The following is a 12,375-nucleotide window of genomic DNA, read 5'->3' on the forward strand; positions in this document are numbered from 1 at the left end:
TTTCATCAGCCTGGCTAGCTCAATCGGCTAGAGCATTCGACTCTTATTTATGAGACGGTATCGAAAGGTTGCGGGTTCGAGTCCCGCGTTGGGCTTTTTTTTTAATTAGTCTACTTTATATGTAACTAAATTGTCTCGATGCCATTTTTTTTGGTTGTATCAGCAACTGTGGTACAATTGTTACGCTAATGTATGAAGATGACGCTGTTGTTATTTTACCTCGCAAGTTAAATTTCATGCTTATGATTTCACAAATTTTGCACCCAAACTTGATCAAAGTGTGCGTGTACTGCACTACTTCTAATATAGTTTAAATGTTATTAAATAGTGTCACAACCACCATCTTCCAAGTCATATTCACCATAAGCAGTATTGATTGGGAAATGCACTTGTTGCTTGATACTTCATAACTTTTTATCCCATTTGAAGAGAAACCAAATAAGTTCGTCGCAATCTACTGAGAATCTACTTAAAAGGGTTAAATAATCTCTGAAAAAGGAGTTGAGTGGCTTAAGGTTCAGTCTTAAAGAGTTATGGTAGGAAAATATTAACTGCACTCTAAAGTTAACAGAATTGTATTGACTCCCAGTTTTGGAAAAAAGTCAATCGAAGTGGGTGACTGAATACAACTTGCTGTTGATCCGCTGATGTAATGACGCCGTCTTGATGTTGTCGTGTGCGCAATAATGGTAAATAATCCGTTTTGGAGAGAAAAGGAGAACAATACAAACGGCATAATTGAACAAATTGGTTTGGTAAACACAAGTCCCAAATTTGTGTAATTTAAGAGATACAATAGTGCTAGGCGGGCCGTAGGACTGTTCATATTAAGTATAAGGTGTTTGGTGACACCATTAGTGAGATTATTTCTTATCAAGTTGCTTCTCTTTCCTCTACGTGCAAGTTTTGCGGCCTAATGAGAGCTTATAACATCACTTGCATCAATTTTCTTCGTAAGAAAGCAACGTAAACTTAAGTTACTACGAAAGGGCTCGCATGTCATGCGGAATTTCTCATGAAATCTATACCTTAAGTATCCTACTGCAAATTTCAAGGACAGTGGATATCAGTAACGTTTCGACCAAATAGCAAGGCAAACAGTCCTTAAAAACTGTTGCAGCAAAGTCCAACAAACGCTACCTAAAAGTAACACCCCATCGCTCTACATATAGACATCCAAACACACATATATCAGATTTAATTTTTGGCGTCATTACACATTCATACATTACACAAACTGTCTGAACCTTTTTGCACACAAAAGCCAAATATTATATGCAGTACGACACCGTAGAATACATCAAATTTTCAGAAAAAAGAAATTTTCAGTTACTTATATATTTGAGGGTTAAGCGCTAGCACATATACTAAAACTGCATGGATAACAATAACACCAGCTCTTACACAACTCTTCTGAAGTACAAGAATAAGCTTAAGAGGGTAGGAATGAGACAACAAGAGTCTTATTTCCGCTAGAACTTAAACTGTTGTATATTTTTGGTAAACTATTCAACCGGACATAACCGGCATCATCATCTGCATCTATAATATTTCCACTATTCCAAGAAAGATTTATAAACCCGAGTTGTCCACAGCACAAGCCAAGTTTTGTCTCACATGCCTGGGGGCATTTTATCCACTAAATATAGACTTCCTGGTTTGTCTCACTGCACTATTATCCAGCTATTGCCTTATGTACTATGTAACACTAAAATAATAAATCGTCAAATATTTAGAATTTCCAAATAAAAACGTCTTTTTCTCAGCTTTGTCTTGTGCATCAAGGATTACGCTTTGATTTGTAAACCCATATGTGTGGTTAAGTAATAGCATACGCTTTTGAGGTATGTGTTTCTAGAATTTATGCATAGAAGTACTGTTGAACTTAACAAAATACTAGCACAACTTAGCGTAAGGTACTGTTGAACACAGTTATTAAAGCAATAAAATCCAACACAATAGAAGATATGTCTAACCGGCTGCATTGTTTGATGTTGCTCACTCCCCTTCCCGCTCTCAAAATGTTCCTCTACTACCCACTACATTGCAGACAATTTTACATGATTCGTGTGAATACGTCAGTCGCAACACTTTCTCTTCTCATGGGATACCCTCGTATGTAGTTGGATTTGTAATAATATCATATATTGGATTTGTATGTAATATTTCTTAAACTGAGTTTAAAGTGTTTTTGGTTTTGTGTCCGGTTTTGTTCAATTTGAAAAATTTAAAATATTATTTGTGCACATGTACACTACCATATCACATTACTAAATATTTCAATACACTCATACACACAAAACATATACCCAAAATAATCCCATTAGAGATAGTTTCAACTAAGTCCTACTGGAGTACACAAGAACAAGGGTTATACAACATAGTACATCTATTTAAGTAGTATATACGTATTTACATTACACCTGGAGCTATAGACACACGCAGACAAACACACCTGTCACTACAACCTTATCAAATCGTACTATATTCCCCTTTTTTCGGTTCTTTTACTTCATACAAAAATAATAGATTGCCACTGGACAATAACGTAATCATTTCCCAGAGTCGTCTAACTACTACCTTATTTATACAAGCTAAAAGAGTACAATAACACAGACGGTTAAACGATAGGACTTTCTCCAACTTGACATTATGTTTAATACAAAGATTTTTGACGGTGGCTCAAGCACAGGGTCTGCTACAGCAACAGCAGTTAATATTCCCCTAAATAACAATTCATCCGAATCAGGATCAAGTACATCATTTGGTCAGCAGCAGCAGCAACAACAACAGCAACAGCAACAACAGCACAATAACGACCAGCCGCAACCAATAGATATCACATTTAATCATCGGCCATCTATCTTCAACAATTCCAGATTTAGAAGGGAATCAGTAGCGCATTCGCAAGGTATGGGTGGTATTTCATGGGGATCTGTCACAATAGGATCATGGTTGAAAGATGAAGTAATGTCGGTTAACATAGGTACAGGACTGAACAATTTTCTAAACCCTCACAGTAATCAACATCACCATAATCAACAACAACTGAACCATCATAATTTTCAACTGTCACATAGTAATCATCAAAACTTGATTAATCCACGCAGAGGGTCCTTCCGTACCGCTTTCCACCCTAGCATGTCACCGCAACAACAAACATCCTATTTACCAGACTTGGAAGCTGACTATTGTAAGGACTACAACTGTTGTGGCGAATTGTTACCAACATTGCATGACTTATTAAGACATTATGAAGAGGCTCATATACTGGCGTCACCACCAGTAGACACTACTCAGCATTTGCTAAACAATAACCGCAATCGTAACAATTACAACAACATACATAATGTCATGGAGACAGTATCAACAACTGACGTTTTCCTCAATAATCATCATAATCCAGGAGTCGATGTAACTAAAGGATATGATGGTGGCAATTATCAATTTAATAGCAATACAGACTCACATCTTCACCAAAATCAACAACAACAACATCAACAACAACAACAACAACAACAACTAGACCAACAACAACAACAACTAAATCTACAGCAAAATCACCAGCAATCACAACTGCAATTTGCTAATGGTCAATTTACAAATCAACAATCTCCACTTAGTCCATCACAAGGAGAAGGTACACCCATGCAAACCGATGACGATGATATTTATATCGATGATCCAGCACGTCATTTATACGTAATGGAAAATGAAGAAAATAAACCTTTCAAATGTCCGGTTATTGGATGTGATAAGACATACAAGAATCAAAATGGGTTGAAATATCATCGTGCCCATGGCCATCAAGGACAAAGTTTACGCGAGAACCCTGATGGTACGATATCTATTATTGACCCCGATTCAAATAGTCCTTATTTGGATAATTCAGCATTGGAAAAGGATAAACCTTACCGTTGTGAAGTTTGTGGAAAAAGGTATAAGAATCTTAATGGGTTGAAGTATCATCGTGGTCATACCACACATTAAAAGAGAAGTAAAAAGGAGGGAAGCGAATGAGACAAATTAGACATTCCGCTTGGTTGTATTCTTCTTTATTCTCATTATGTAATTATCTAAAGCATGCTGCTTCGCTTTTTGTTTGCTTATTTTTGGGGTTGTATTTTTACCGGGTAAAAGGGTTTTCATTGGCATTTTACATAGTTGTTTCCTATACTTTTTTGTTTGTCATTAGTAGTAATTTATTATTTGAGTTATGTGAAATGGTATTTTGAGATGTAGGGTGGTGAGAGATGGTGAGAGGTGGCTCGGTTGGGGAGGAGGAGGTGGTGGAGTATATGGTGGTGGAGTATATGGTGGTGAAGAATCCAACAAGTGAAGAATTGTAGTCCTTCTAAATAAAATTTGCCTTTAACAGAAAAAGGAGTTTTCGTGGTAAAAGCAACCCAATCACACGTTGAAACTGCAAAACTTTACTGTGGGTGTATCTGATGGTGGAAAGACATGAAAGCGGGGTGTAAAGGGAGGTTCTTGATGGATTGGGATTTATACCTAATTGGGAGAGCGCAAAGCACCAAAATTTTGAAAAAAAATGAATCCTCAACACTCAAGCATTTAGGGACCACTTTTCGTGCACTAAAGTCATTACTAACATTCGCCTCGACTTGGGGGAATTTTTGTTGTATTTGTACAGGAGTAAGTTTCGTACCTATTTGTCAAATAGCATATATTACAAGTACCATAAACACATGTATACACGTGCATAAATTGATTGTTGATCCTGCTTTCTACGAACTTCAAACGGCAACAATTCAACCAAACAAGTACCAAAGTGAGCAATTACCCACAAGTAACGTATTTTCTTCCGATATGAAGTTATTCACCACATTCGGGTTCACTTTGCCGCTAGCAGCAACAAGAACCTGGCTTTACTTCACATCAACAATCACATCATTCTTTCTTCTTGTTCCAGTATCATTAATTGCCTATCATGTATACTACACCACATTGATTCCCGATGCAAATTCACCATCAATTCCGTTGGATTTCATAACCACCAAGATTACCACACCCGTGAAATCAGCTCAATTTGGTCGTATTTACAAACCAGGCCAATTTGTCTCGCTATCTAGTCCAATTGACCCCCAATCAATAACATCAGAAGAAAATGATAATGGTGGTGTTACGAGTTTTACATTTGATAAGGATTCGTTATACACATTTAAACTTAATTTGGCTCTTTATTGCGATCATCAATTTGCTTATGATACAAGTATTCATACGGTATATTATAGTTTACAGCTGAATTTGAAACCAATAAAATATGATGAAGATTATGACAGATGGGAATATGGAAGTGATGAACCAGTTTTCAAAAGTGGGTCATTTATATTAGATTGTGATCCCAATTTGAGCCATGGGTTAAGAAATAAATTCGTGCCACAGGCTTTACGAAATTGGGTTCCTCCTTTGTTTATTGATTATCGGAAATATCGAACAATTGAAATTGATGCTTTTGATATATATGGATCAGGATTACTCCAAAACGAGCATTTTGTTAAGACCTATGAAAAAAGTCCATCTCAATCTTCATTTAGTTTGATTTTACAAACTCAAGAAGATTCATCAAGTAAGGTTCAACGAGTGTTTACAATCGATTCCAACGCCAGTTTTGCTCAATTTACATTAAAATTGACAGGATTTAGATATTTCATGGCGAAATACTTCTTTACGTTCTATTTCATTGGTAGTTTGATTTTTTACATCATTTGTTGTGTTGTTACATTCATTACTGGATATGGGATATTATTCACACGATCTAGACCATCGGGCGTTGCGAGAAGGTGATGGCAACAACTGGAAAAGTTGGGAGAGAAGAGAGAAGGAGGTATAGAAGGAGTTAGAGGGTTGATACTAGTACGGTTACTTTAGTAATTATGCTCTCCGTTGGACAAAACAGCTAATACCATACTCTACAACTTTTTAACCTGTTCAATCTTTATTTAAAAAGTAATTCTATAAAAAACATTGTATAGAGAAAGTAGAACCAAAAAACAAAACCTTGAAAACTAAGAAACCAAAAATTAAAAAACAAAGCTCCAATGGGCATACCACTTTTCACCGATGAGACTTAATTTGCATTCAACAACTTCATTTCATTACTTGAATCAACACTCAAAAATGGAATAATTCGTTTAAAATAAATAAACTCATTAAAATCTTTACCTCGAACAGTGAATGATCTAACCCCAGCCGATTCGCCACCGTTTGTTCTAACATCTTCGTCATCTCCATCAATCTCACTAAACACAGGAAATCCGATGTTTGCTGAACCAAGTTTTTCTCCAGCTTCTTTCGAGTCATAGCCTGCGTTCAGATAAAATGCATCAGCTTCGATTCGTTTACTCAAATATTTTCTAAATTCATCAATAGTTATATTCAATTCATTAATTGATTTACCTAAGTTGATCATTGTGGCCATTGAAGATTCATCTTGAAACATGGTGGTTGATCTCAATTTCTGCCTTACTTGAGTTGATCTATTTGCACTAGCAGCAGGCATTGGATTCAACCTCGAGGTGGAGGTGGATAAGCTTGAATCTGATGCGTCACGAAGATAATATTCTTCAAGAAATATTCCATCCTCTTCTTCATTCATATACACCATCTTGTTATTGTATAAATCAGTGTTGATAAATAATGAAATGTAGGGAAGTTGTGGATGATGAGGGAAATACAACACCATCGACTTAGTCAAAGTGCTAGTTCTTGAGCCTGACCCAGATGACGTAGATGATGCGTTAGTTGCAGTTGTAGTTCGAGATGACATTGATGGCAAATGACCATCTGAATTATAAAGCATTTGTTGACGGATTAATGAGTTTTTATGGTTGATAATTTGAAACTTTTCATTAATTGATTCATGACAAACAACAATATCAAATTTGAAAATAGGGCGAACAATATCCGGTGGTAATCGTGCCAATTCGGGTGGTTGTATATTATATGATTGTTGCAATTGTGACAGTTTTTTCCTGCTCAACAGTTTACCTTGTCCAGATTGTTGCATTCTTTGTTGTGCTCCAAAACTTGCATCCTGCAAAGAATTGTTTAGCTTGATCGTATCAAGAGAGTAAATCGATTCATTATCGGACTTTGTAGACGACGACTCAGTAACCGAAGTAGGCGTTGACCTGAACGACATAATGCTGGGCGACGACGACCTTGACTTGAAGGAGTTTGTGGTTGACAATGAGGTAGAAGATTCAGAGTTTCGTGTGATGCCACTTTCATCATCGTGGGCATTCTTGTCAACATGTTTAGCCAATGTTTCTTTTGGATCCGCCATTTTATCATCCTCTTCATCGCCATCGCCATCAACATCATCAGAAACAATACGCAACAACCTTCCAATAGAACTAACTAACGACGTTCCCTTTGAACCAATTGAGCTTGCGACTGAACTTGAGGAGGAAGACGAACTACTTCTTTTGCGGTCTTCTTGAGGGGTACTTGACCCATTGGACGTCGGCGGAACAGTGGCACAAGTATAAATAGCCTCATCAAAAATCTCAAATGCATGCGTTTTCCTCAACTCAGATGATTTTGATACTGAAGTAGCAGCAGCTGAAGCTATATACATATCTGATTGTTGATTATCATAGCTACTGTTTCCAATTGATAAGTAATCATCGCGCACACTAGCAGGCAAAATACCAAATTTTCGATTGACCAATGGATTATCAGGTTTAAAGTTAAGGATAAACTTTTGATTCCAATTAACATCGCCAGCCTCACCACATTTCCCCCGTTTACGCTCATTGCACATCTTCATAGTATATCTCTGCAATGCTTCAAATGATTGATCCAATTTGAATTGTAAGTTTCTCGTCACTTGTATGGATGCAGATGATTGAGAATTATTGATTCCAATTACTCTCCAAACCAAAAACTTGATATAGTAAGACCTCACAAGGGGATTCCAATGAATAAACATTGTGCGAAACATATCATCACTTATAAGATAGTTTATAAAATTCAACTTGAATGAGTCTTCAACATTTGTTATCCATTTATAATTTTCATCATTTATATCACCAATTGGTCCGTATTCCAGGCGTTGTGGTTGAACAAATGAACACAATGCATCAGGAATCATATCCCACACATTAAAAAGAAACGCAAAATTCTTCAACAAACTTTGTACATGATCCGAATGATTCATCATCATATAATTACAACTTAACCAAAACTCCCAACTGATGAGATACTTTACTTCATTAGAGATATTATTTTCAATATGATTGACAAATTCATGAACAATACCCAAAATTAATCCATTTTTGTTGAAATCATAAATCGTCACTTCTCGTGCAATCGAAATCAAACATAAATCGATAATTTTGACTAAACTTGCACTGATACAATCAATAGATTTGTTATCAAGGGTAGCACAATAAATCACATCACGTACAGTTTTGAAAATTTTGATAATTGAGTTGTAATACATGTCGCTTTGCTTAATGTTTATGTTGAACTGTGGAGGAGGGGGAGGTGCTGGTGTTTTGAATCGTTGACCATTGGAGTTGAAGTTGTTGTGAGGTGGGGGAGGAGAGGGAGGCGGTGCCGGTGCACCATTTGCACTACCCCCATTTTTGCAATTTGACCTTGTTGGTATTGGTGGAAGTGGGGCATTTTTATTAACAGTACTAGTAGTGAAAGCTGGCTTTGCGGAACTAGTGATTCGAGTTATCGCAATGTGGAAAATTTGATAAATATGGCTCAAAATGACACTAAAACCAGGACATTTCAACAAAACCATCACATCATCATCTATAATCGATAGTAAATTCTTTTGGACAATTTCAACATAATGACGCAAGAATGAGTTGAATACACCAGAGTCTGATCCACACCAACGTCGAACCCAATCACCATTAGGATTTTTGATCCCATCAACCGGATGTTTAGGTGGTGGGGTGCAATTCATATAGCATTTCTGCCCCTTATCTGTCAAATTTGGTAAACCTTTGAAATCAATCAAGTGATGCAAGTGTTGAGGAAATACATTGTACAACTCTCGATAATCGTGAGTGCTAGCGCTGGGTAAAGTCTTGGTACACGATTCCAAAGTGATTTGTTTCACATTGAGCAAAAACAACAATGCATTGGAAACATCGGGAATTTTGAAAAAACTGAATGCAAATACTTTTCCGATGAATGCTGCCATTGGACCTGACAACGTTTTCAACGTGGTCAACTTATCAATGCAAAAATCCAAAGTTGTCGTGAGTAATACTTGGTAATCATTCAATTCATCATAATAAATCCAATCATCTCGTGAAATAATTCGCGAAACACATTCCAAATATGCATTGCGATCAGATGCAGGTATACTTGTGAAATGGATTGGTTCAACACTGGATAGTATAGAGTGAGAAAATGTGTTCACTGTAGATGAAGGTGACTTCGAACCGCCTGTGGTGGAAGATGATGTTGCTGACAAGTTAGCAGTAAATCGCAAATTGCCAATCAATGAATTCCACCATTTGATTAATATAGCCAACACGACACAAGTTAAACTTTTGTAAACCTTGGAATCTTTGGTAAAAAACTGATCTAGTTGATTTGCACTCCTCAAAAATGGAATTAAAGATGTTCTTAGTAAGTTTCCTTTCATTATGGCTCCATTTATGGTCTTGCTGCTGTTGGAATTATGATTATATTTTTTCGAATTAAACTTGTTTAATGCTAGTTCCAATTTCTTGTATCGTTTTAGTAAGGTTTGTATAAGTTTATCATTGTTGTTATTGCTGCCACTGTTGCCGCTATTGTTGGATGCGGTTGTGGATATTGAGCTTGCACTCGGTATTGAGGAATAAGATGATAGCGACACATATGAGGACCCTGATCTTGGAAGTCTATACCCGGCTGAAGGTGGAGTTAATGGAGGAGGTGGTTGCAAAGCGGGAACTTTTGGCGACGCCTTTGTTCTTGGAGAGGGCTGTAAAGTTGAACTTGATGTATTTAATGACGATGACGATGGTGAAGATATTATTGTATTTCCCTGGCGAGGCACAGGGGACGACCTGAGTAGCCTTGAAGGCAGCAGTATTGAAACAGCAGCAGGTTTTGGTGGAGGTGGAGGAGGTGGTGAATTCAGTTGAGCAAAAAGTGAATTCGAGGAAAACTTTCTGCTTATAAAACTTTTTGACTTTGTTAAAGTTTTTGATGGTGTAAACTCTGTAGTAGAATCTTCATTTTCGTCATTTGTAGTTGTTGAGTTAGATTCACTTCGAGTACTGGATGACTTAGCCAACACATTAGTCATGGTACCAAACGAAGATATAATTGATTTCGACTAAAAATGAAAAAAAAAACAAAACAAATGTTTCCAAATGCAAATAGCTCTCTATCTAGTGAGGTTTGATGGTGCTTGATCTATTATAAAAAAAACTAGGAAAAGCGAAGGGAAAACCAACTAGTCAAACAAAGGGTGTAAGTGAAAAGGGAAGCTCCGTGAAATTTGGCAAGCAAAAACGATTGAATCGGAGTCTCGGTAGTAATTGATGATTGTTGTTTGTAGTGATAATGCAATGACCTAATCCTAATCTTTATCAGAATGAAAGGGGGAACGGTTTTCAAGAGAAGGAGGGGAACAGACTCAAAGGACAACAATATACTCTAATTGCTTTTGCTTTTGCTTTTGCTTTTGCTTTTCCCTCTTGCCTTTTGAAATTTCAATTATAAAGGATTCTGCTGCTGCGTATTCTCTTAAATCTACTACTCCTGATGACTAAAAGAACAAACGTTTTTATGATGTTGCAATCGCTTTATTGGTTATTGTATGGTCGGTGGTGTTTTAGCAACGTGGGTATTGTGGCTAGAGTGAACAACGATGGAAGGATGTAGTAGGGAAAATCTTGTGGTCTAGCGTGGTAAAACAGGTGACACGAATGCTTTCGTGTTGCTAAAACTTTTGGGGTGTATGTTTGTCTCCTTCCCTTGGAAATCGAGTAGGATGTGTGCTGTTGCCAAGGTTGAGGCTGATTTTGATGTTGATGAGTGGAGGTGTCTCTTTCTCTAGCTAGTTGCGAGGGGTGAATGTCGTTGGCGCTGGTGGTTGTGTTGATTAACAAGGTTGCTTTCTGTCAAAGGGTTAGTTAGTTTTGTTGTTGCTAAAATTATATATTGTTTTGGTTGTAAAAAATTGTATGGGATATATTTTGCTAAGTAGTTAGTATACGTTTTATTAATGAATGTACATTAACAGTATTGTGTATTGTGTAAGTGTTTACTTTTTTTATAACAAGAAAGAGTAATACTGCATATAATAACACATCTCTTTATATATTCAAAGCCTAATTACATAAGGGATTACATAAGTATTAATCATAATACAACTCATTAAAAGCCCTTTGTTAGTCCTTCGGGTTACTGTTGTCATTTACTTTTAGAGAGAGCGACTTAATCTACATTATGTGCATTATGTGTCGAGTTATATGGTTCGTGTATTGTACAGTACTTGTTGTTAGCTATATTTGCAATGGGGATTACTTGTGTATGTGTGTCTATATACAGTTGTGTACATCTGCCTCGAGTGAAATTATGAAATTCTCAATGATGTTACACAATAACTGAATACAATTAACTTCTGAAATTTACAATTACACTATAGTACAGGATTTATTGTTTTACAATTGTTGAGGGAGAGATATTGATACAAAGAGAGAGTACCAGTATCTCAAATTAATGGAAGAAGGAGAGACAGGGAAGAGGTGGAAGTGATGAGGTTCAGCATCTGAGCTATTCGTGGGCACAAACTGTATGCCGTAGAGCCCACTACACATTAAAAGTTTGTAATTACTCTTTGAAATACAATGTGCCGTTTGCAGTTCTGTTTATGCAGAAGTTGTTTTTTGGTGTTCTTAACCCACGTTCTGACCTCCCCATCTTACTCCCTCAAAATGGCAACTATAAGCTTTGAATTTTCTTTGTACAAGAGAATGTTTCTGTATAGAACATTAGCAATCGTATAGCCCAATGTTTGGACCAAGTATTTGCAAAGGTGTTAGTATCTCATCAACATCATCAACATCATCGACATCATATCAAACCTTCTTCTCCTTCAAACTTCTTTCATGTTTTGTTATCTTTATTGTAATTTGAACGAAGATGTATTATATTTTCAGTAAACGCCGAGACAATTTTGTTGAACAAAACATTGTTTATAAAATAACAACAAAAGATCACAATAATAAATAATATTTCCATATATTTTAGTAAAAGCCCCCTTTGTATTTATTATTTCCTTTGTACCATTTGCATATTATCTATATATATATGCCAACAGCACAAATCTGATTGATATATATATACTTACGTCATTTTCTTCTGGATGTACTTCATCCGTTG

At 36.5% G+C, this 12,375-nt stretch overlaps 3 protein-coding genes and 1 non-coding gene across 4 annotated transcripts; 3 read left to right on the forward strand and 1 right to left on the reverse strand. All coding sequences in view use genetic code 12, as the record gives it.

Moving 5' to 3' along the window:
- The first annotated feature begins 8 nt into the window (after positions 1-8).
- Positions 9-95, forward strand: CORT_0_Lys(CTT)_41. Its single transcript has one exon. It is a non-coding gene (tRNA).
- Positions 96-2,652: 2,557 nt separating this feature from the next.
- On the forward strand, positions 2,653-3,990 carry CORT_0C01760 (transcription factor; the record flags this gene model as incomplete). The annotated part of the gene is made up of 1 exon (XM_003868409.1): positions 2,653-3,990. The coding sequence occupies one exon, from the start codon at positions 2,653-2,655 to the stop codon at positions 3,988-3,990; it is 1,338 nt and encodes a 445-aa protein (XP_003868457.1).
- A 474-nt stretch (positions 3,991-4,464) lies between these two features.
- Positions 4,465-5,808, forward strand: CORT_0C01770 (hypothetical protein; the record flags this gene model as incomplete). Its single annotated transcript, XM_003868410.1, has 1 exon — positions 4,465-5,808. One exon carries the CDS (start codon positions 4,465-4,467, stop codon positions 5,806-5,808), a length of 1,344 nt encoding a protein of 447 aa, XP_003868458.1.
- A 283-nt stretch (positions 5,809-6,091) lies between these two features.
- CORT_0C01780 (hypothetical protein) lies at positions 6,092-10,291 on the reverse strand (the record flags this gene model as incomplete). The annotated part of the gene is made up of 1 exon (XM_003868411.1): positions 6,092-10,291. The coding sequence occupies one exon, from the start codon at positions 10,289-10,291 to the stop codon at positions 6,092-6,094; it is 4,200 nt and encodes a 1,399-aa protein (XP_003868459.1).
- Between the last annotated feature and the right edge of the window lie 2,084 nt (positions 10,292-12,375).

Source organism: Candida orthopsilosis (genome assembly GCF_000315875.1).
Source record: "Candida orthopsilosis Co 90-125, chromosome 3 draft sequence".
In the NCBI taxonomy this organism is placed as follows: domain Eukaryota; kingdom Fungi; phylum Ascomycota; class Pichiomycetes; order Serinales; family Debaryomycetaceae; genus Lodderomyces; species Lodderomyces orthopsilosis.